At 40.4% G+C, this 24745-nt stretch overlaps 2 protein-coding genes across 4 annotated transcripts; one reads left to right on the top strand and one right to left on the bottom strand.

The window, feature by feature from the left end:
• Positions 1–4847: 4847 nt before the first annotated feature.
• Positions 4848–10633, bottom strand: il17rb (interleukin 17 receptor B). Of its 2 annotated transcripts, none has more exons than XM_084366505.1 (9): positions 10197–10633; positions 10079–10103; positions 9381–9494; positions 8880–8989; positions 8621–8759; positions 8392–8427; positions 8149–8268; positions 6712–6995; positions 4848–6499 (listed from the first exon to the last, which is right to left on the bottom strand). In XM_084366505.1, exons 1-9 carry the CDS (start codon positions 10260–10262, stop codon positions 6086–6088), a joined length of 1308 nt encoding a protein of 435 aa, XP_084222631.1. In that variant the 5' UTR covers positions 10263–10633; the 3' UTR covers positions 4848–6085. The 2 variants fall into 2 exon arrangements, with proteins under 2 accessions (XP_084222631.1, XP_084222632.1); XM_084366506.1 differs by having other exon boundaries at positions 8149–8247.
• Positions 10634–11311: 678 nt separating this feature from the next.
• chdh (choline dehydrogenase) lies at positions 11312–24693 on the top strand. 2 transcript variants are annotated; one of them, XR_014623553.1, is made up of 11 exons: positions 11312–11512; positions 13524–13959; positions 14325–14555; positions 15025–15191; positions 15339–15490; positions 16384–16513; positions 16721–16855; positions 17706–17848; positions 19792–19894; positions 20089–20557; positions 21111–24693. XR_014623553.1 is itself a non-coding variant. In XM_084366588.1 (10 exons), exons 1-10 carry the CDS (start codon positions 11401–11403, stop codon positions 20505–20507), a joined length of 2028 nt encoding a protein of 675 aa, XP_084222714.1. In that variant the 5' UTR covers positions 11312–11400; the 3' UTR covers positions 20508–24693. The 2 variants fall into 2 exon arrangements, 1 of the variants encoding a protein (XP_084222714.1); XM_084366588.1 differs by having other exon boundaries at positions 20089–24693.
• Positions 24694–24745: the final 52 nt, after the last annotated feature.

Below are 24745 nucleotides of genomic sequence, written 5' to 3'. Positions count from 1 at the left end.
AGCCTGGGTCACGTCAGCTAGAAGGATTGTAATATCAGAGGTTTCATTTACATTAACGTTTGAATCGGTGTCCATGTGCGTGCGTGCGTTTGTGCGTGTGTGCGTGCGTGCGTGCGTATGTGTGTTTGGTAATTAGGCGCAGCCAGGATGTCTAAAAAAAGAAAAGTGGACATAAGAGATTTCTTTAGAAGTCAAAGTGTAAGTTACTCAAAGAAATGCCTTACACCCATCCTGCAACTGGCTCCCAATAAAGCAGCATATCCACTTCAAGATCCTCCTCATCAATTACAAAGCTCTCAATAATCTTGTAAAGTGTCTTTGAGTTGTATTGAAAGTGCTGATAAATCAAATGTATTGTTATTATTGTTGTTATTATTATTATTATTATTATTATTATTATTATTATAACTGTAGAGCCCCAACAATGCAAAGATTTTAAAAAAGCTTCTATTTAATGCCGAAGAGATACACTTATTTTCATGTATTATTTTTATGTTGAAAGGCAGCAACTGTTTAAAAAACACCAACAATGAATGATTTAGGGAAAAATACAATAAAACCTCGGATTACAAATGTGATTTTATATCCAAACTCATGATAATTGTGAAACTAAGCTTTTTCCTCTATAACCGTATCATCAAAATTGATGATTGTTGCACCCCAAATTGTCCCACTGTTCATGTCATGTATCAATATATTTTTGTCAGGTGACGGATAGTAGAGATGCAGAAGGAGATACAGGAGGAGAGGCTGGAGGAGATGTAGGAGGAGAGGCTGGAGGAGATGGAGGAGAAGAGGCTGGAGGAGGGAGAGGAGGAGAGGCTGGAGGAGATGGAGGAGAAGAGGCTGGAGGAGGGAGAGCAGGAGAGGCTGGAGGAGATGTAGGAGGAGAGGCTGGAGGAGGTAGAGGAGGAAAGGCTGGAGGAGATGGAGGAGGAGAGGCTGGAGGAGGGAGAGCAGGAGAGGCTGGAGGAGATGTAGGAGGAGAGGCTGGAGGAGGTAGAGGAGGAAAGGCTGGAGGAGATGGAGGAGGAGAGGCTGGAGGAGGGAGAGCAGGAGAGGCTGGAGGAGATGTAGGAGGAGAGGCTGGAGGAGATGTAGGAGGAGAGGCTGGAGGAGGTAGAGGAGGAAAGGCTGGAGGAGATGGAGGAGGAGAGGCTGGAGGAGATGTAGGAGGAGAGGCTGGAGGAGGTAGAGGAGGAAAGGCTGGAGGAGATGTAGGAGGAGAGGCTGGAGGAGGTAGAGGAGGAAAGGCTGGAGGAGATGGAGGAGGAGAGGCTGGAGGAGGGAGAGCAGGAGAGGCTGGAGGAGATGTAGGAGGAGAGGCTGGAGGAGATGTAGGAGGAGAGGCTGGAGGAGGTAGAGGAGGAAAGGCTGGAGGAGATGGAGGAGGAGAGGCTGGAGGAGGTAGAGCAGGAGAGGCTGGAGGAGGAGAGGCTGGAGGAGGTAGAGGAGGAGAGGCTGGAGGAGATGGAGGAGGAGAGGCTGGAGGAGGTAGAGCAGGAGAGGCTGGAGGAGGAGAGGCTGGAGGAGGTAGAGGAGGAGAGGCTGGAGGAGATGGAGGAGAAGAGGCTGGAGGAGGTAGAGGAGGAGAGGCTGGAGGAGATGGAGGAGAAGAGGCTGGAGGAGGGAGAGCAGGAGAGGCTGGAGGAGATGGAGGAGGAGAGACTGAAGGAGGTAGAGGAGGAGAAGCTGGAGGAGGTAGAGGAGGAGAAGCTGGAGGAGGTAGAGGAGGAGAGGCTGGAGGCTCACAGGTGAGGTTGAAAGAATAAACATATGTTAGTCATGAGATTAAGCATTGTGACAAATGTGAGGGTGATGATAATCTGTATCAGAGCTTTCAAAGTTCAAACACCATGCATCTTATATTTTGTCAGATGAAAGAAGCAAACTGGCCAGGTACAGTTTTATATTGAGGCCGGTGTACTAAAAAGTCTGTGTAAATGTGTAAATGTATTATTTTATTGGTAAGAAATAGTAGCGACTAAGCAGAGAGTTCATGAGCTGGGTCCGGAACTCACAGTAGGAGTGACATAAACTAGTTTATTTGGCAATATTTGTTGTCATTATTGTAATTAATTAAATTATAAGTTGCTCATAGATATTCCACCTTTTGTAATGTTTATCTTAGCTGGGTCAGCAGCAGCCAGGGGTCAGTAGATGCTCAGGCAGTAAAGGAGCACAAGATGGAAGAGCAGAAATGAGGTCTGTTTACCATATATTCCAAAAATAAGTGTAAAATTGGTGGTACTGAGTTGGAGTGAAGTTGACTAACAAGGTGAAACACAGAATTGGGTGAAAATGTTTTGCTACATGCTTTACAACCATTCAAACCAAAAAAGTGAACAGTAAACTTAAAAGTAGCAATAGAAAACTAGAGAAGGCAAGTCCTGAAGAACTTGCGGTTGTGAATGCACCCTGTTGAGAAGCAAACGCCAAATGCGCAATGGTGACATTGAAAACTTTGAATAATGTCCAGAATATATGAAATATGTTGAATATTTGAAGGTTTTTGAAGAGCTGACGCCAAATGCGCAATGGTGACGTTGAAAACTTTGAATAATGTCCAGAATATATGAAATATGTTGAATATTTTAAGGTTTTTGAAGAGCTGACGCCAAATGCGGACTGCTGGCTTTGAAAACTTTGAATAATGTCCAGAATATCTAAAAACTGTGAAATAATTTAGGGTTTGTTGAAAAGCTAAGGCCAAACTGAATTGGTGGCTTGAATTTATTTGAAGTCTCTTCTGAAGACAATGAAGCTTCCTAATAGTTGGGTGAGAATGAAGGATTAAAAACAGAATATAAGCTGTGAGCCAAACAGGAGTATGAAGAGATGTTACAGTGAGAATGGATCAAATACTCTGAATGGGACTGAAACGTTAAATAAATGTCAATGTGTCAGTGATTGGGAACATTTCAATATTTAGATGGAGATTCTGGCTTGAATTAATGAAAAGATAATAGTTAAATATAGTTGAAATGTTGGGAAATATACTCTGTAATACACTGGGTGTAGTAAACTGACTCATTGATAAATCTGTCTCTCTATCTCGGTTGCCACAGTGACGGTAACCAGGGTGGTCGCGGCAACGGACTGTGGGAGTTGATTTAATAGTGATTTCTGCTGAGGTTTACCTCACATTAACATGCTTCTCCCTCCAAAACAGTAACTGCTATCACTCAAATAATGATATGGTCAAAACTATGAGAGTCTTGTCAACATTTTGTGAAATTTTTGTGTGTGTGTGGTCAAAAATGTGTCTTCTGGAGCAGTTCAGAAAAGTGGATGTGTTTGCCTGCCTCCAGATTTTTTTCCTATCAATTACATGGGACTTGATGCGGCAGTTGGTCGGTGTTGCTTTCAGTTAAACGCCCACTGAGCCAAGAGTTTTTGTCCGATTGGCTCCAGAGAACCACTCTAGCGACCGGCACGAATTTTCCTACAAGCTGATGTGGTTATTTTTCTGCTGGAGTGAAAATTGTGGATGCAAGCGCGAGTTGAAGACGAGATTTTCTGAATTTTTTTGAGGTGCTTCCCACTCTGTCAGTTGGCTCCTCCACTCTGGCTCTCAACATTCCACCCCATACACACCAATGCAAAAATCTGAAAGTGCCTGAAAAGTTACCGATGTTTGAACTGCGACTGTGCAAAAAGTATGAATGCTGTGAGAAAGATGAATACAGGCTTGAATGTAGACAAATAGTTGAATATTTCAAAGTTTGAATGGAGTTTCTATCTGGAAGTGTGAATGATTAGCTGAGCTTTGAAAATGCTTGAAAAAGTGTGATCCACCCAATACACACCAATGCAAAAATCTGAAACGTTACCGATGTTTGAACTGCGACTGTGCAAAAAGTATGAATGCTGTGAGAAAGATGAATACAGGCTTGAATGTAGACAAATAGTGGAATATTTCAGAGTTTGAATGGAGTTTCTATCTTGAAGTGTGAATGACTAGATGAGTTTTGAAAATGCTTGAAAAAGTGTGAAATGTGGGATTTTTTGAACATTCCGTAATCTGCTTGAATGGGAAAAAATGGCCGGAAAACGCTGAATATCTCGGAAACTATGAATGATATGAATGAGAAAAATAGACGCGGTCGATTCCCAATTGAGATGAATATTTTGGTTTTTGAATGGAGTGAATACGTTGAAAAATGTTGAAGGAGTTAAGGGCCAAACTTTCTGACCCGGAAGATATAATAATAAAAAAAATAAAAATAAAGAATTCCGTGCGTAGAAGAACATATGTTGTGAATGCCTCCTGCATTCACAACCAACTAGAAGAACTTGTGTCCCCCCCACCTCTGAAATCAAAATTTCGTCCTTGTATCAAACAATACATTTTTTTCTATACCTGAATGTACTAAAAAGATTTTTTTTTTTTTTTTTTTTTTTTTTTAACCTTTGTTGCTAATCATTTGAATATTTTTTCTTTATTTTTTCTTAATTTTTATTTGTTTTCTACAAGCTTTGGTCCCCCTGGCGTGTTTGTGATCGCAGACTCAGGTGATGTACATAAGATGATGTTTACCTGCTGTGTATCTGTTTGAATAAAGTTGGAGGTGATGAAAACGCATGTGAATTGAAATATAGAGGGGTAAGAAATATATGAAAAATGAGTAATGGAGTGATAAATTATCAAGCAGTTTAATTTAAAGCTGACTTTAAATGATTAAATAGTTGTGGTATATCTGTGGGCCGCTGGCCTCCGATGCGTAAAAAACCCTCTCTGATGCAACACATCGACATTGACAATCCCTTTCTACAATGTTGTGAAATATTAAAGGAAACCGTCAAAGTAAACCTCTGATAAAGGTCATACATTATTAAGACAGAGCTATTACTTTTAATGTAGACTAGGAACAAATACACATTTCTTCACTCAACTCAGATACAGAAAATCAAAGCATAGTGTAGCATAACAGAAGCAAAACTAGAGTCAGACTACAATATCTAACATTAGCTTTCATATAGTATTGATCATACCAGACACCCTCGGCCCCCATTCAGGGTTTGTTTTTAAAAAATTGACATCCCCACTAAATGGAAAAACAATTGTATCAATTTTCACCCATCACATCATTTGAGCTGTGTATTTATAGTGTAACTGTATAGTGCTGCATATGCAGCTGTTGCTTATGGCTTTGGCAGAGAGCCCAGTTATCATCAGCTGACTTCTGCAGCGGACTACACTGTTCTCCATATTCTTTGTGAACATCCAGCTTAAATTCTGATAAGTTCTTTTATTTTATTGACATCTCTCTTTTAATTTAAAGAATACATCCACTACTTACACAATTCAAAAGGACAACATAAAAGCACAATATTTGATATCCAATTATGTATACTGCAGCATACACTGACAGAGAAGCTTAATGCTTTAGACTTAATGTTTCCAGTCCTCACTGTGAACTCTTTATTTATCTATTTATTTATATATTCATTTATTATCTTATATGACAGGGACAATACATGTAGGCATTGTTACATCTAATTAACTAATGCAACCGATGCAATGTATGTAGGACTTCTAGCCATGGCTAATTTGCAGTTCTTGTCCCTGGTAAGGCTTCTGGGGACTGAAACACAATATAACACTCTTAAATAGACATAAAAACAAACATCAAGCAGATGTATGCAAGCAGAATGCAACTGTAGAACAGGCAACTACTCCACATAGAAAAGCCCCATCCAGCCACCATTAAATATATCCAGACTGCTAGATTATATTGACTACAGTAGATCATAAAAGCTGTCAAGTCATATTGTTCTGACATAAGAACAAATGGAGTAACAAGTTTAATTTTCCCTCGAGGTCCAAATTTCATCAATAACAAACACGTTTGGAAGACAAAATGGGCAACTTTGACGTTGACTAGGCACTAGACCACATATGAAATACTGACAGAGACACAGATCCACCCAGCGTTGTCCAGGTCACTGTTTTGGTAGCAGAAATAAGAACAGGTCTGTGACATCAGTAAAAAAACATAAAATAAATCAACTGTCAGCTGTTTATCAATGAACTATTCTGACCTATCCTCCTTATCAAAGTAAACATTTTCACTGCACGTGTTCAGATGGTGGTCACCACAGATTTCAAAGGTTCCACCTCCCTGAAAATGCCTGGCTGATGTCCTCCCAGCTTCTCTACTGCCTCCCTTAACTTCACTGAACTCTTTTCAATCCCTGGTTTGAAGAACAGATTTGATATCTTCTTGCCACCCTGGCACTTGGTATGAAGACTCCTGCACAGTTTCGCCAAGTCCTTCATCAGATGAAAAGTCTTGCAGGCCCTCAGTTCCAGTGCAAGGTTACTGGACCTCTTGGCCTGCTGCTCACCAAGCTGCACGACCCAAAACTTATCCAAGTCGCTGGTGCTCTTTGCGTGGCTCGCCACCATGTTTAGGATCAGAGGGTAAAGGTCATGAGCCGCAGCTGGGATGGAGGGTTCTGGGAGGAGGCTGTGGTTTGGAGGAGAGTCGCTTAGCTGAGAGAAGAGAAGAAAAGAAAAGAAAAGAAAAGAAAAGAAAAGAAAAGAAAAGAAAATTAATTTTTAGCTTATTTGACATGATAGAGGAGCTCTAGGAATCCAGTTGATTAGTGGTATCATATTACCAACAATACAATTAAAGAGATCATCACTAAAATCACCCCTAGTCAACAGCCTGAAATAAACGAGAAATGTTTCAGGAAACTCACAGTCTGTGCCTGTGGGCAGACAATGAGCACTCGGTCTGCAGCCTTGGCCTGCTCTGCCAGCCATCGCATGGGCCCCAGCTCTGCGATCTTCCCCTGCTGCCACATGTCGACGGCCACGCTGCAGCCACCATGCCACTGCAGGAACTCTGCCAGGGCCACCACGGCCCGCTGGAAGGCTGAATTCTCAGCAGGGTACACCACGAGGACTGGGACAGGAACCATGGGAGATGCAGGCAACACTTTGAAGCCCAGTGATGAGGCGAAGTTGGCTCCACAGCTTTTATCTGTAAATACAAAACAATAGTAAAGGAGAGGTTAGGTACAGTATGTCAAGCACCAGGTACCATGCAATAGACTCTGGAAGCAAATTTGTTTGGGAAATTTGTAGTGAGCTAGAATTTAATACTTTTCAGTAGAGCAGCAACTGTTAGTGGAATAACTAACTAACTAACTAACTAACTAATAAAGTAACTAAATGTCGATGAAGGTTCTCAGTCATCCAGGTCATGGTAATTCTTATCCTTTTCTTTATCCTTCTAATCCTTTATCGTAGGCCACTGGACTTGTTTGAGTTTCTTGAAAACGTTTCACCTCTCATCCAAGAGGGGAGAATGAAACTTTGTGTGGGTGTGTCCTTACAGAGTCGTTAACTAACTAACTAACTAAAATTAATAACAGAATATGAAGAAATAAGAGACAGGACGAGACCGGTCCTGTCTCGTAACACTCTTCCAAGCTCCCAGTTCAGACCATTCGCTGCACGGCTAACTGAGCTAACTAGCTGACGGCAGCTACAGTTAGCAGCCGTTAGCAGTTACTCTGGTGGTATGCTATCCCCCATTTGTTTGGAGTATGAATTGAAGAAGTGGTCATTTCTGACATATTGCACCTTTAAGAATTTGCTGCTTTTCTTCATCATTTATGATAGTAAAGGAAGAGTCATGACATTTTTTGTCAATTTCAACAATTAAGACATTTTTTAGACTCAAATATTGATGGATAAATCGTGAAAAATTATCAGCAGCATAATCATTAATAAAAATAATAGCTAGTTGAAAGCCCATCTTTTTTTCCCTTTTCATTCAACCTTCAAATCTGGGAGGTTTCAGCATAGCAAGAATTTTAGCCAGTAGTTTAAACTAAGCTCCTTTGCAAAGTGACAGAAAGGTCGCTGTAAATACACTTCCTTTAATACGCTGTAAAGGAAGCAAGTGTCAAATATTTGGTCCAATAGCCAAGTAGCTGAGGACATATCCAACAAACAAGGGAGCCCATACATCTGCTACAAGGGAGCACTTCTGCTAATTAGGCATTTGTTTAATACATTCACAGAGGTAGAGAGCATTAAGTTGAGCATCTGTTCACATTTATCATCTGCCGTTTTGGTTCCTTGGTTCTCTTTCCATTAAATGTACATGTAAGAAGTGTTGTATTTACAGATTATGTAGCAGGAACTCAGGATCATCAAACTGGCCAGTCCTCCAAAAATGGCCACCGCTATGCTGGTGGGCTTGACAGGGTCATCTTCTGGAGTACCTTTGAAATAAATTTCCATAGCTGGAGTGAAATATTAAAAAAGCATTATTTCAGATAGAATAATCAACATCTTTGTCGTTCAGTATTATACATAATACACACATACAGTACGCACAGGCACAAGTATTGAGATCGCTCGCTCACCTACAGGAACTGTAGTAGGTTCTGGTGTCGTACTACCTGTATGGAAACAACATAGCAATCACTCAAACAAACAAACAAAACAAATTTTTATCCCCACATATCTTGTACCCATCACAGGTTTTCATAATAAGCCTTAAAAATGTAGCATTTCATTACCATATACTTTTAAAGTACAATTACATGGAGACATTAATAAAATATTTTTTGAGAATTCAAAAAATGAACTTACGTGGGTCAGGTTTTGGGGTTGGTATAGTGATTCTAGTTAACTTGTAAGTGGGGCCGCTCCCCGGCGGAGGCAGAGGGAGGTTGGCAGCTTGGATGGAGGTGATGCCAGAGCTTGCTTGTACTAAATAATGAAACCATATCTAGATTTGAAAAGATGACATGATTTTAATCTTTTCAACCTCACATATCCTCCAGGTAGGTCCTTTATTTCAAACGCATGCTGTGCAGACAATCATTAATTAAACATGATCAATCGATACCTGCTTTGGCCCAGTGTGATCCAGCTTGGCAAAAGGTTGGTTGTACGCACAGTGGTATGTTCCTTCCCCCTGGACTATGATCCGAGTGCCTGTCAAAGATTCAACACTACCTGCAGAGACACAGAAAGTCAGGGTTTAAAGAGATCAAATGTTCAAAATAGCAGTTGGCCTTCAGATATTGTCTAGTCAGTGTCCTTCACTTCCGATGCGACCAGTGAAATAACTAAATGTAAATGTTTTTACCTTTTTCATAGTGCAGTGTCACCTCAACCATACTAAAATCCTGTTTGTCATGTAAAAAAAAATGTGTTGCCTCAGTTTCTGGATGAACATCGTAGGTGTAACACTGTTGATAAATTTAGTTAATTATCTTAAATTCTTACATACTGCACCTTTAATGACTAACTCTGAAGGTGCCATGTCAGAGAACGCTGCATCATGTTTGCTGTAAACTACCTGAAGTCAACAACATGAAGTGGTTTTCTAAGTGTCATCACCTACCATCAATCTCAATCGCCCAGCTTATGTTTATCGCATATGTTTCTCCCATTGTCACCAGCTCCACCTTCAAGTCCGCTGGGGGAGATGGAGTTACATTACGGACAGGAGGAAGATCTGGAACAAGGAACCACAAGAGATCCAAATATTGATAATGTGTTCATTATTATTCACTAAGATATACTCAGGTGTTCTCTGTTTATGTGGATGTTGAAGAATATTGTACTTTCTGTTACAGTTTATGTGAAACAACAGCGAACATTTAGTGTAAAAGCATTTTACTTGGGAGTTATAAAATGGGATGAAAACCATACTGAAGGTATTCACTGTATTACATTTTAGTCAGGCGCAGCAGAGTAGAAAAATCAATGGACCTTCTTTGAAAAATTAAATGAAAAAAACAAAAAACTAATAGCAAGACTGACTTAGAAAGCTTACAAAAACTAAAAGTGTATGTCTATGTATAGATATGAAGTGGTAATGCAATTAGATGTTGTTCATATTCATTAGCATTTATTTGGTAGTAATGAAATTCATTTCCTGACTGAAAGAGCTGCCAGTGCTAAAAAATGTATGAATGTAGTGTCTAATCATTAATTAATATTACATTATATCTTATTGTGTCATATAATATAATGTATAAATATAAAGAACATGATATTATTAACACCAGAGTAAGAATGATAAACATCACAACATACCAAAAACTTCACGACACTCCCGTTGCTGCAAAGAAACCACAAAAACAGGTCACTTACAGGTGAATCACTTTTAATTCTAACTGAAACGATGAACCTAGTCAATAAAGTCCTTGCTTACAATTTCATGTGATGCCGCCAGGACCAAGACAAAGGAGACCAAAGTAAGTGTGACTCCCCACATCATCACCAACTGGCTGGCCTAAAAAAGTTGAACAAAAATCCTTAAAATAAGAAGAGAGAGAGAGATGTTCCTGAAGACCGTCCGAGTGCTCTGCGTGACCTCTCATCTGCGGTGTCCCTGAATGAACGCAGGTTCAGAGAGACAGGAGTATACCACCTTCGACGTGGACCCGCCCACCGCGGGGCTCGACCAATCAGCACGACGCTGACTCGCTGCTTCTTGATTCTGCAGTTAAGAGAAAAGTTAAGGAAAACTTAACTCTGCAGAGGGACCGGTGCTCAAAGCCTGAGTGAGCGCTGTCTGAACCCACTGTGGAGATTATGAAAACGTTGTTCTTCTTGTGAAAATGAGTCAAAGACTCAAGACAACATTGGTGTCTTTCTAAAACCACTTTAAACTGGACACATCTGAACCAAATCATCCCAGAAGAAGATACACATTCTTTAAAACACAACCCATATTCTGTTTGTGAAAAGGCAAAAAGGGACATTTCACTGCTCTTTTAACCACGTCCAGACTATCAAAAACCACTTTACTCAGACTGATCAAATCTGAACTAGATTATTCCAGAGAATCTAAAAAATGACAGCAGCAGCTGATCCCAGGATCAGATAACCCACCCCTTGCTCATATCTGAGCTAGATTATGATACGATAAAGATTCTTTAAAACCCTGCTTCAAATTTGTGAAACCACATCCAGATCATAAACAACTACATTAAGACTTGTCAGATCTGGACTAGATAATCCCAGAGAGGCTGAAGACTCTTAAAACACAGTTTCAGACTTGTGAAACCTTTATTCAATTGCGAAAATGTTACATGTTACAGTTACAGTGATCTAACAACATGGCCTCTGTTGAAAACATAAGCAGAAAAGCTATTAAAACAACTGTTATCATTTCAGACCCTGCTCCTCATCCTCATCCAATTCCCCCCAGTTGTCCTCGTTCACAAATCTGACAGTGTTTTAATGAGACTCTGGGATAATATAGTTCAGACATGACAAGAACGGTGTTTTTTGTTGTCTGAATGTGAAAAAAGCAGTAAAATGTCACTTCTTTGTGCGTCGTCACGGGTGGAATAGAGGTGTCACAGATTTGGCAGTGGGTTTAAGACGTGGTTGAGGCTGTGAGCAGTAAAATGTGCCATAAACAGCCTCACTTAAGTTTCCCCTCAACTCAATCGGAAGCTCAGCGCAGCGTCGTTTCCCCGCAGGCTGCGTTCAGTGGAGCCTCGGTGCGAAAACAGAAAGGTAAGCTTTTCTGCTGCTTAAATTCAACTGCTTCCGGTGCCTTTCTGTGTGTGGAGGCGTCAAACTGCTCGGGGACCAGCTCGGCTTGACTTTAACTCACTTGTAAAGTTTTCTCGCTTGTTTACAAGTCGTGTCGTGTCGACGCCCGCAGACAGACGGCTGCGAGCGTCGGACGAACCGTAACGTGTATCCGACAAAACAAACGTAACGGTCCAGAAAATAAGTCTCGACAGCGCTGACAACAGGTTTTAACACTTAGTTTCAGCTTCTTTTAAAGCGATGTAAACATTTTAAAATGTGTTTCAAGCGAGCAGAAATGTGTCTGCTGCAGCGGACACTGATAAGCTAACGGTTGCGAAATTGGCCTTTCACCGTTAACATTTAAATTCAGACAAACACTGAAGGTTTGAATGTGGAACTAATCACGTCGAGCTGTTTCACACGTGTTGTCTGTGTGTACCACACTTGTTTATAGGTCCATAACGACATTTGGTGCTGTTTGCTGAGCTCAGCTTGACAATAACACTTTTATTGACATCACTGTCCACATGACCTAGTTAGATAGTCTGGCCTTTTCCTGAAGATAACGAATACTACATTTTCCCTGTGGCATAAAGGCTCTTCAATAAAATATTTATAGTGTATTGTAATATTTGCTTTGATCTTTGACCCCTTATACACACCTGCGCGCGCGCACGCACACACACAAGCTTTTCTGTTTTCTGATTAAACATAATCTTAGAGTCATGAAGTATAATTTCAGCATTTGATGAATCAAAAGTAATGAAAGAAACATCAACCTCTCTTAACAGCAGTGAGTAAACCATGGCCAATAACAGGCTCCAGGTCAGGTATTTCTAGTTGTTCATTGAACTGCTGTTAATTTGAAACGGATTGAGTTGAGACCATGAGAAGGCCAAAGAGTGGCTTGATTAATAATTAATAAAATGTCAACCAAAAGCCTCCCTGTTACCCCTAGTTTGCATAGACCTACTTTGCACAACGGTACACACAGTGAGCGTTATTTTTGTACATTCAAATTTCATTCAACGTCACCAGATATGCTACTTCCAGTTCCAGCTTAATCCGCCTCACTGTGTCCTTGAAAGGCAATATATTATGCTTATCATCAGGTTCATTCTTTTATTTTGGGTGTCTAGCAAAAATGTTTCAATGCTTTAATGATCAAAAAACACATTTTCCTCATCCTTGTCATTGCTGCAGCACCTGTTCACCTTCTCTCTGTTTATGGTGCGTTCATGTGGTGTCGGACTAATCAGAAAAAAACATTTCTGCCTGGGGAAATTCATGTCAACACCCACTCAAATTGGAGCAACAACTTGGAAAGTGGGAGAAAATGTTGGTACACATGCTGCCAAGTTGACGTCATATGACGCTAAAACGTGGCATATTGCATATTTGCAATATATGCATATTTGTAAAATGCATTTCATGTTGTGTCATCCTTGTCACTCAAAAACCGGAAACAGCTGTCAATGTGTTGCAATAAAAATGCAAAGACTCGTCCATTAATTCAGCATTTCAACTTGACGCACATGAACACATTGAAATCTGAAGAACGATTTCCAAATGCAGAAAGTGAGATCATCCAAGGAGCACATGAATGCAGCATAAGTGCCTGTCTTTTTAAGGACCCCTCCTGTCGCTTTAAGCCAGTCTACTCTGATTGGTCAGCTCTCAAAGGCCCGAGCAGGCACCACCCACCATGTTTTGGCAGCAGCTCTGCAGATTTTTTTACAACCATTGCCATGCTGTGGACATTGCTGAGGGTGGTGACTGTATAGTTGTGACATCACAATGTTAAGCAAGGTCCGGACAGCTTGTTTAAAGGCACAGTTTCTGAAGTCCGGCTGTGTGCTCTTCTCTGTGGATTGAGGGTTTTGATGCTTTCACAGTAAAGCTCCTAAACTTGCTTTATAAGCAAAAATGACATTTAAATCTCAATATCTTCAATGTGGGACCTTTTAATGTTTGTTTTTGTGATTTACAGTGAATGAAGAAAACCTTGCCAGAATCAGGATGTCCTCTTTGCTCATGTTAGGCCGAACTGGAGCCCGACAACTTGTGACTCGGGGGCGATTTATGAAGGATGGCAGGTGCCAGTTCACCTGTTCGCCCGAATGTCAATTTGTCCGCAGGCCCAGAAACATGGGCCAGGCCAACCATTACAGATACTTCAGTGCCACAGCAGCTCATTTGAAGGCTTCATCATCACCTGCAGCCAATCAGAACACGCCCTCCTACAGTTATGTCATTGTTGGAGCGGGGTCAGCCGGCTGCGTTCTCGCCAACCGCCTCAGTGAGGACACCCATGAGTCTGTGCTGCTGCTGGAGGCTGGGCCAAAGGACATGCTGCTGGGCAGCTTACGACTGTCATGGAAGATCCACATGCCAGCTGCACTGACCTACAACCTCTGTGATGACAAGTACGGTACTTGAATTATTGCAATGCAGTATAAAACAATTATGTTTGTCATTCATTACTGAACACTACACTGTTTCAAAGTGGATGCAGCCACACTGTACTTGCAGAAAACGTGTTACATCATACAATTTACTCAAGTTCCAGTCTTTGTCAATATGAAAGACGGGTCTCTGTGGTCAAAAATTCAAAAATAGTTTTATGCTGTTAAAGCCACAATAAATGAAAAGTGGATATATATGTGTGTAATCTTAACAAATAAATCATATTTATTAGTCCAGAACAACACATTTTTTATTTGTTGTTGTTCAGAACTGATAAGTTGATGGATGTTGGTTACATTTTGATGTTGTGCTGTCTTTCTTTTAGGTATAACTGGTACTACCACACTTTACCTCAGGCCCACATGGACAACCGGGTGTTGTACTGGCCAAGGGGCCGTGTGTGGGGTGGGTCCTCTTCACTCAACGCCATGGTGTACATCCGTGGACATGCTGAAGACTATAACCGCTGGCAGAGAGAGGGGGCCGAGGGCTGGGAATACGAACGCTGTCTGCCTTACTTCAGGAAGGCCCAGTGTCATGAGCTGGGAGAAAACAGGTACTGAACAAAAATATATGGACACATCCAAAGGCTTTGAAGTACCTTCTGGCTTAGTTGCAAATCATTTTTAATATGCATGGACAGAGTTCGAGGGGAACTTCGGTGCCTCAGTCCCACAGACTTGTCCCTGGTGATCAAAAAATTTGCAGTGGCACAAAGCAGATCTTCTCTTGCAGAATCTGGCTACATGAGCATCACAGCACACTATCATCACTGTAGATCAAAATCTCTTGTTGGTAAACACTATCACAACTATCTGTTCACATGTTCTGACTGGTGATTGCTGGCATGAGAGGAAATGAAATGTTCCGGCTTATCTGATGTCTGCCAAATGTCTGCAGAAAGGTTGCACTTAGCAGTATTGATCATTGATAACCATTTTTTATGATTTCCTCAGATAGATTATAAATGGAACTGCCCTTATCTTTTTGACACATCAAGTGTATGTTTGTTGTGTGTGCTGTAGGTACCGGGGAGGCAGCGGACCTCTTCATGTGTCCAGAGGGAAGACCAACCATCCCCTTCACAAGGCTTTTATTGAGGCGGGGCAGCAGGCAGGATACCCTTTCACTGACGACATGAATGGGTACCAACAGGAGGGTCTCGGCTGGATGGATATGACAGTTCATAAAGGTTCAAGGAAAAAAGAGACCACTTGAATTAAAGGATCTAAAGATGATTAACAAATAACCAATTGTAACACTTTTAACATCAATGCAGTATTTGTACATGAACTAGCCCTTTAACATCATCTACGTCTCACTGCCTGAATCTGTCCAGGGAAGAGGTGGAGCTCAGCCAGCGCCTACCTGAGACCTGCTCTAGGTCGACCCAACCTGAAGACGGAGGTGCGCTGCCTGACAACCAAGATCCTATTTGATGGCAACCGCGCTGTGGGTGTGGAGTACACACAGGATGGACAAAAGAAAAGGGTAGGTGGATAGAATTTTAACATTTTAAAGGTGCAGTGTGTAGGATTTAGGAGGATCAATAAGCAGAAACGGAATTTAATTTTCATAATTTTGTTTTCTTTAGTGTATAATGACCTGAAAATAAGGTCCTGTGTTTCTGTTACCTTAGAATGAGCCTTTTACATCTACAGAGGGAGGTGGTGTACCATGTTGCTCCACCATGTTTCTACAGTAGCCCAGAAGAGACAAGCCAAACAATGACTCTAGAGAGAGCCTTTCACATCTTCTTTTTTTTTTTTTTGACCGCCATAGTTGAGGATGAGATGAGCGGTGTTCAGTTTTATTTGCAAACACACTGTTAAATGCCACTAAATCCTACACATTGGACCTTTAAAAGAAAATTATGTTATGAAATAACATACGAATATTATCAAAATCAATTTGGCCTTGTGCAACACCCAAATCGCAGGAGCTGCAACTTTTTCAATAAAGCATCAATCAAAACTCGCTTGTTCAGAACTGTTTTTATTCTCAGATGATACTGTTTTCCATATATGTTTTGAATGTGTTTATTTCCTTCTTGGAGTGTCTTTACGTATCATGAAAAGTGCAATATAAATAAAATGTATAATTATCATTATTGTTATGTTCTCCAGTTGTAAGGAAACAGACCCTTAACCCTTTTTCAGTGAAAATGAAGTGCAAAACTGACCTTTACCACTTACATCATGACTCATATCGAAATCACAATATCTGTTAAAATAATCGCAGTATGTTTTTTTGGGTTTTTTTTTCCTTTCATTCAGCCCAAATCTGATAGCACTGCTATTCCTAACCGCTGAGCCTCTAACATGCCTCTAGGCTCTCAGTCTTGTTCAATGATTTACCCACCAATTTTACTGCTCTCTCTTCAGGTGTTTGCAGATAAAGAGGTGATATTGAGCGGAGGAGCAATCAACTCCCCTCAGCTTCTCATGCTGTCTGGTGTGGGAAACGCAGATGACCTGAAACAACTGGACATCCCTGTGGTCCAGCACTTACCAGGTACGTTTTGTTCACTTAAAAGGACGAGTAAACACTTAAAACGCTTCATTTCCACACGACAATGAGAAATAGAAATATTTGACATATAGCATATATTGAACACATCAATTACTACTGATAGAGTGAGTCATTTTCCCATTTGAACTGGACAGACCACACCTGGAATGCGTTATATTCATGTCTCTCCTTCTTCTGGTTGTTTCTCAGGAGTTGGCAGTAACCTGCAGGATCATTTGGAGCTGTACGTCCAGCAGCAGTGCACTCAGCCCATCACCCTGTACAAGGCCCAGAAACCTTTCACCATGGTCAAGATAGGCCTGGAGTGGCTCACGATGTTCACCGGTAACCAAAGGCACACACACACGAGAACACTCACACTCCTGAATGTTCTACAAAAATAGTGAATTTCTGTGGGTTTATATCACTGAGCCGACATTATTACTGAAAATGTTTGAAATCATTTGACCTCCACTCTGTTTAAGTACATTTTGCTTAAAGTGATAGATGGGGTCTTCTGATGTGGGGTTGTATGAGGTACTACCTAGTCAGTGTGTTACCTGCGGTAGATGATCGCCAGCTCTCCCCCTGTGTGGAGAATCGGCGTGTGGCACCACCGGGGAAGCAGAGCATTGTACTGCTAGACAGAACTGACAGCACGACGTGTTTTAGCCACCGAAAAGAAGACCCACCTCAAAAAAAATATATCAGTTTAAGTGTCTGCTATATTTTGAACACTGAACTCGGGTAACACACTGACTAGGGATAAGTACCTCATACAACCCCACATCAAAAAACCTGAACTATCACCTTAATCTATGCTTGTTAATCAAACAGGAAATGTCAGTTACGGCTATGCCTTTCTACTTCACTATTATGAACACAACCTGTTGATGCATGATAGCACACAAACCGTGCACTCGGCACATGCAAACAATTGCTATTTGGCAACAGTTTGTAAATCACAGTGTGTGTCACAACATAATCACTGCAGTAAGTATAGGACTCTTTTGAACAGCTTCCTTCATTTGAAAGTTTGACCTTAGCACAGAATACAGATTGTTTGCTGGTGTTCGGTGATGTCACAACAAGGAGGGTCAACATCTAGTGACTGCTTATAAATTACTAACTAAAAATACATTCATCACAACTAAAGACCCACACATGACACCATGTCCCGCCATTCCACTCACAGGTTACGGAGCAACAGCCCACTTGGAGAGCGGAGGGTTCATCCGCAGTCGGCCACACGTCACACACCCTGACATCCAGTTTCACTTCCTGCCCTCGCAGGTCATCGACCACGGACGAGTTGCCTCAAAGATAGAGGCGTATCAGGTGTGTGTGACTCGTGTTTAGGAGACAATCGCTGTGTTTTGTCATTAATACATAGGTTTATGGCTTTGTCTTAACATGGTGTACGTGTGTTGGGGCAGCTTTCAGGATGTAGGATTATGGTTCTGTTTTAATGCACAATGAAGTGTGTGTCTTGTGGTGAGTGTGTTTCAGTGAAACTTAAGATAAGACTCTCACATAATGCACAAGTCACAAAGGAGCATTGATACACCGGCCTTTCCATGGAAAACCACAGTTAGAATTGATTAACCAACTGGCGCTTCCAGGAAATTTCCAGAGAACCGTACAGTGACGTTATTTATAGCTTCATTCAGAGAAGTGTACCTGCTAGCAATAAATAAAGATGATGATCATTATCAGATAATGAAATACGCTCCTTTTAATTAATTATTCTATTGAGCTGCTCCAAATGGCATCTTTAATGCCTTACATTTTCCATCCAGCAAAATAAAAAAAAAAGTCATGTTATACTTTTTTTCATGTCAACAGGGAAATATCACACCAGCAAAATGATCAGGGGGGTTATCTGTGGTTAAAGAATGTGCAGTTAGATGTCATGATTTCAGAAACACTTAGTGGGTGGTTAAGTTCAGGGGTTTTCCACAAATAAGTTTTTTAAGAAACTGATTTAATCTGTGTAATTGACTAATGGAAGCTACACAGATTAAATCAGTTTTTCATTGTACGTACAGTTTGTGAACCCTTTAAAAGTTTCTATATTTCTGCATAAATACGATACAAGTCCTAAAAGTAGATAAAAAGGACCCAGTTAAACAAATGAGACAAAATCTGCGTGAAAATCTGATATTGTTTTAGGTCATGTTTATGGAGAAAGGGTTCACAAACTTTCAAGCACCACTGTAGAAAGTTTAGAGTAAATGTTCTGTAATTTATTCAGCATTTTTTGCCTTCATAGACAGTGGCAGGTGAAGAGGCAGGCAGGAAACAGGAGATAGAGATGGGTGTGACATACAAGATAAAGACTGAACTTGAACTGAATCAGCGGCACAGGCCTTGATAATTCAGCTACCCAGGTGCTCCTTTTCTATTGAAAAGTTTATGGCCAAAAAGCCTTTCCAAAACATGTAATGCTGTTCTGATTTTGGCATTCCCACAAACCTTAAAAAACTCTTCCTACCATCTAAAAAATTAATAATTTGTCTCTATTGTTTTTTTAATTCTCAAGTTGTGCCTCCTTTTTCTCATCCAAACAGAGACTGTAGCCCAAAATTGACATATGTTCATGTTTAAATGTAGGACATGAAACACAAAGTTGTATTATCGGTATGGAGGTGTGAGTACACCATTATATGTATCTGTTTAACCAACTACGGTATCTGTATCTGTATATATACATCAAAATAGGTGGTTCTTAAACAAGAAGTGGTTGCTGGGAAATATGGAGTCAACTTCAGAAATGGGTTCTCTTTTATTGATGTTTTTATTGTGCACCAGATGGAATATCTTTTACCCAGGTAATTATAGGGTCTAAGGTTGAAAAAATACTGGAGTGTGTTCAAACATCACCAGGTGTTTATTTTTTCAGATACATACAATGCTTAGCTCCGTGAGTGCAAAACATTAGCGGCCCAAACTGGAAATAATATTATACAATCAAAGAGTTACTGGTCGTTGTCATCATTCTTCTTTTCCTCTCCATTCTGGATATGAAGCCATACATTCCTAGCCTGACTACACTGTAATTAATGAGGTGTGAAGAGGAGGCACAACATAAATAAAACAGAATGTGATGGTTTGCACATCCTTTTTGACAGACACTCAGTTGAACAGTGACAATATATATTTAATGTTTTACCTCATCAAATTCATTGATTGAATGGAATTGTGGTTGTAGTAGTAAATATGGCATGGAAGTGTGAATATAAAACATATCTCAGAAATGAGCGTTTATGTCTGTGTTGCAGGTTCATGTCGGACCAATGAGAAGCGCCAGCATCGGCTGGCTGAAGCTAAAGAGCGCCAACCCTCTGGATCATCCGATCCTGCAGCCAAACTATCTCTCCACCGGTAAGATTCAGCCACTGAACTGTGAACTGCCAAATTCATCAAAAGTTTTTATAGATTCATTCCATCTTCCAGCAGAAAATGTTTTCTAAAACATCATTAGTCTTCTCATACAGCATGAGATCTATGCGTCTGCTCTGCTAGTTAAGCTAGTTTTTAATTGTCCTCATCCACTCATCTTTCATCTCTCCCGTTAGATATTGACGTGTGGGAGTTCAGAGAGAGTGTCAAACTCTCCAGGGAGATTTTCGCCCAGAAGGCCTTCGATGCGTTCCGTGGTCCCGAAGTCCAGCCCGGTCCTCAGGTCCAATCAGACGCTGACATCGACGCCTTTGTTCGCCGAAAAGCTGACAGCGCCTACCACCCGTCCTGCACCTGCAAGATGGGCTCGCCGTCCGACCCGATGGCAGTCGTTGACTCGAACACGCGGGTTCTCGGTCTTGAGCGGCTGCGCGTGGTCGACGCCTCCATCATGCCCAGCATCGTCAGCGGCAACCTGAACGCTCCGACCATCATGATGGCAGAGAAGGCCGCTGACATCATCAGAGGTCGCCCTCCTCTCGCTGACCCAGGTGTTCCTGTGTACCGACCTGCAACACTCAACACGCAGAGATAAAGGCGAAGAACGCACGAGTAAAAGGGTGATACAGGTCAAAACACAATCAGGTATTAAGCAACAAGAGCATTGAACAGTTTATTATGTGTGAAAAACATCTATGACAGGCTGACCTACACAATTTAAGTTAAAAGCAATAATGTTGTAGGAGTTTACATCTGGAATCGTTTTATTTTACATTCAAACTGACGGGCGACAAATTAAACAAAACAACAACATCAAGTGTCTTAGTAAGGTGCAGCACGGTCAAACCAGTTTAGCATTAATTCTACAAGTCTCTGAACTTTAGATGATGTCAGTAGACGGCTGGTTTGAAGGGGAATTCTGGTATTTTTAAACCTTGGCCCTTTTATTTATGGGTGCGTAAATGATTCATGCTTACCAAAATAATTGGAATCAGTCCAGTAGATCGCCTCAGCTGACAGCTGCAACACAGTTGCAATGGCTGTAAGATAATTCAATGGGGCAACTATGAACATCAAAGGTCTGTCCTGCCAATGACAGGCTGAGGTGTCTGACAACATTACGGTAATGATTCCTACGGAGATAGACCTTTTCGTTAAATAACAACATCCTTTTTTTTTTTTTTTTTTTTTTTACCAGGAACACAAGTCTTGTTCAAGGAGACGTCTCACTCTGTAATCTTGCTAGATCTGAGTTGTTGCAGGAAGAAGACGGTGGAAAGCTGCCAGTAAGAATTTACTTTCAAGGTTGTGGCTGAATTTTTAACTGATCTTGACCATCCTGATGAGACCGAGACGAGACAACAACCATATACAAATATATATGGAATTCCCCTTTAACAGACATGATTTGATGGAACTATTACTACTTCTGGTATGAAGTACAACCACACCAGAAGTTGTTTAATCCTGCCTCATTGTTCTAAATGTAGACATTGATGAAGTCAGAGTGTGTGTGCTGATGACGCTCCCTGATGACACAACATGGGTGCTGAGCAATCGTAAAGCCACTGTGAGTGTAACGGCCCTAGTTTGTCTGGTATAATCTTGCTGAATTAATAATTCACCAACTTCAACATGTGCGTTCATGTCTAATAAACTACACAAGACTCTGACATAAACCTGATTCTTGAGACTTCGGCAAAAACATGTCCATGGAGAAAAGTCACATGAATCACATTTTCTTGTTTAAAACAATCATGGTTGATAATCTGTGGGCCTTTTGCACAAGTGTAACATTTTAACATATTTATTGTTTATAATTTTATAATTTAGATGATTATATGTCAGCCCAGTACCCACAAAACCAGTTGTCCCTAAGCAGAACAATAACATTTCAATTTGGCATGAATATTTGTCAATTTATATATATTTAATAATGCTTGCATTAATATTAGTCAATGCAACATTGACTTGAGTGGTGAATTGTTTGTTGTAATTGGAGCTCAGTCACCACCAACAGCTCCGTGTCAACACCGTCAGGTCTGAGTCACCACGGTCAGATGGACTTTTTTATTTATTGAAATGAATTAGTTCACAATCTGTTCCTTAAATGTAGCTGATTTATTAAAGTAATTCTCCCTTTAAAATGAAAAATTATTTTTTGTCCAAAATTCTTATTTTGTATATCTAATGCTAATTATAAAAGTTGCATGACGTAAGAGTTTCTAAAGTTGTACATGTGAAGTAGTATAAAAATGAGCAAAAGTGAATATTTAACATTTAATAGAATATATGTGCAATTATGGTATAGACATAATACTTTATAAGCTTTGAATCTATGTAAGCCTAAATAAATAGGAATAATAAGCTTTTTATGGTGTCTGACGGTGTTGACAAACACTAAGTAATATCAGGAAAAAAACGTATTTGATCAAAAAAGTACAGGCGCAGGAGGTTGCATCGAAATTTTGTATGATTGACCCTGCTCCATCAATATATAACTTTAGATTTTAATACTTAATCTTTTTTCTTTTCAAAATTGAAACCTGTTTTATCCAGTTTCTCAAGAATCCGGGATAAACGATGTCTTTTATAAGACTTTGCCCACATAATATTTCAACCACACTTGTGAGGAGCTTTCAAGTTAAATTCCACTGCACACAGAATGTTTTGAATATTTCTCTTGTTTCAGAACGGAAAATTTAGACTTCTGTCACAACACTAAAACGGCTGACTGTGACTCATGATTATTTGCTCCTTCTTTTAATTTTATCTTCCTTTCACCCCATTGCGTTCCTACACAGTGTTTACATCAGCCTATGTAGATCGTATCTCGTCGGATTTCCTTCTCACCTACATACAGTCGACATTTGAAGTGTTGAGTTATTGCTGCTGCGCTCGTTGTCTTACTGATCAGCAAACCTGTGTTTTTTCTTGCAGACTGTTTACCAAAACAGTCTGAGCAGCAGTTTTTGTTGTGTCTGTTCAGATTGGCTATCACCACGTCATGAAAACGTGATGTTTCAACAGTTCGGCAGCGAGAAGGAAAAAAAAAGGGAAAAAAAGTTGCTGGAGTGGATATTGGATCAGTAGAAACATGTCACACTGTGAGTCATTAATTGCAGACGGAATAATAAGGAAATGAGCTAATGGCAAAGGTTAACACATCTCATTCACAGTATTCTAACATTTGTAAAGAAATGATTACAATTTCTGTTTTCTGTGATCAGATTTGTTCTGATCAGGACTCAAACTCTTCTGGTCCTGCTTTAGGAATTGACTTCTAACTAATGATGCTTTCTCACTGGCAATTTAGTTCAAGTCTGGATTCTAAAATCCTGGTCGTATGAAGGAGATGTGGTTGTATACATTGTTTCCAAACCTGGGTTAAAGGGACAGCTCACCCTGAAATCAAAAACATATTTTTCTCTTACCTTTAGTGCTTATTTATCCATCTAGATTGTTTCGGTGTGAGTGGACAAGCTGTGGAGATAATGGCTGTAGAGATGTCTTGTCTTCTCTTAAATATAATGGAACTAGATGGCGTTGGGCTTTTGGTGCTCAAAGCGCCGGAAAAAGCAACGTTTCTTTCCAGAAATCTTCACCCAGCTTCTCAAGATAACCCAAAGACGTTGTTGTGAGCAGTTTCATGCAGGAACTATTTTCTTTCCATATTACTGCGCAGAAGGAAGAGTGCATCTGTTCATTGATATGTGGTGTGCAATCTAAGCTAACTAAGCTAGCTAACATTTCAGCTCAGATCTGAGGAGGACACCATTAATGTTTACAACCTGCACTTTCACATGCACAAGCCTCTCGTCCATGAGTAGATGCGCTTCCTTCTGCGTGGCGATACGGCGTTCCTACATGAAACTGCTTACAACAAGGGCTGTGGACTATTTTGAGTAACCGGGTCATGATATCTGTAAGGAGACATTGCTGGGGGTGAGCTGAGTGTCACCCAGGTGTATTGTATTCAAGAGAAGGCATTCATCTCTATGGTTGATATCTCCAAATTTCACCAACTCACAACAAACCAATCTAGATGGATAAATAGAACTACAGGTGAGAGGAAGATATGTAATTATGATTGTGGGGTGAGCCGCAAGTTTAAGACAAGAGTCAGTCTGCAGCCCTCACCTACAGGAATGTTGTGAAACCCTTATTTGTTGGCAATACAACAATAGAGATAAAATGCCTCACGGATATATGAGCAGAGAAACACGTTCAAGCCCATTTTTCCTGGGAATGTGTGCTCTTTTTTTCTGCTTTGCTTGCATAACCTCCACCTCGTCATTATCTGTACATCCTAATGGGCACATATTTTGTTTCCTGGCAACCGTGGCAAACGGCCAACCACTGTTACTGAAAACACTAGCAGAGAATAAATCGCAGGAGGTAGAGGACAGTTGAACTTAAACAAAGCTGGAGTTGAGTTTTTGCATTGAGCATTGCATTGAATTATAGCTCACATTATCAAATCTCCCCAAATACAACTTTGTTTAATACTCTTGATGTAAAATATACACTAAAGCACACTTGTGTATGTATATTTTTTAAATGTACTGTGGATGTTTACAAAAAACAGAATTAATGTAAATGTGACTGATGAAGTGTCTCCTAATGATTCACATTGGCGTTGAGGAGATTTTAGATTTTAGAATCAAAGTTATTTTGTTTGTTGTCTCTAAGCTGTAATGGAAACAACTCAGTGCCAGAATGCATTATAACAGTCTTAAGCTTTGCACTACACTATGAAGTATCTTTATAACTGTGACAATTATTGTTTACATTAAAAGCAGTGTCATACGATATGACTTGAATGTTTAAATC

Source organism: Pagrus pagrus, assembly GCF_965226575.1.
Source record: "Pagrus pagrus genome assembly, chromosome: 11".
Lineage (NCBI taxonomy): Eukaryota > Metazoa > Chordata > Actinopteri > Spariformes > Sparidae > Pagrus > Pagrus pagrus.
Note: the sequence above shows the minus strand (reverse complement) of the source record. Positions and strands in the feature narration are given on the sequence as shown.

Coding starts and splice junctions, on each gene's coding strand:
- il17rb (XM_084366505.1), bottom strand. CDS start 10,262: ATGATGTGGGGAGTCACACTTACTTTGGTCTCCTTTGTCTTGGTCCTG. Junction 10,104..10,196: donor TGGCGGCATCACATGAAATT/GTAAGCAAGGAC, acceptor GTTTCTTTGCAG/CAACGGGAGTGTCGTGAAGT. Junction 6,996..8,148: donor GAGTTCCTGCTACATAATCT/GTAAATACAACA, acceptor TTGTATTTACAG/ATAAAAGCTGTGGAGCCAAC.
- chdh (XM_084366588.1), top strand. CDS start 11,401: ATGTGCCATAAACAGCCTCACTTAAGTTTCCCCTCAACTCAATCGGAA. Junction 14,556..15,024: donor CATGAGCTGGGAGAAAACAG/GTACTGAACAAA, acceptor TGTGTGCTGTAG/GTACCGGGGAGGCAGCGGAC. Junction 15,491..16,383: donor AGGATGGACAAAAGAAAAGG/GTAGGTGGATAG, acceptor CTCTCTCTTCAG/GTGTTTGCAGATAAAGAGGT.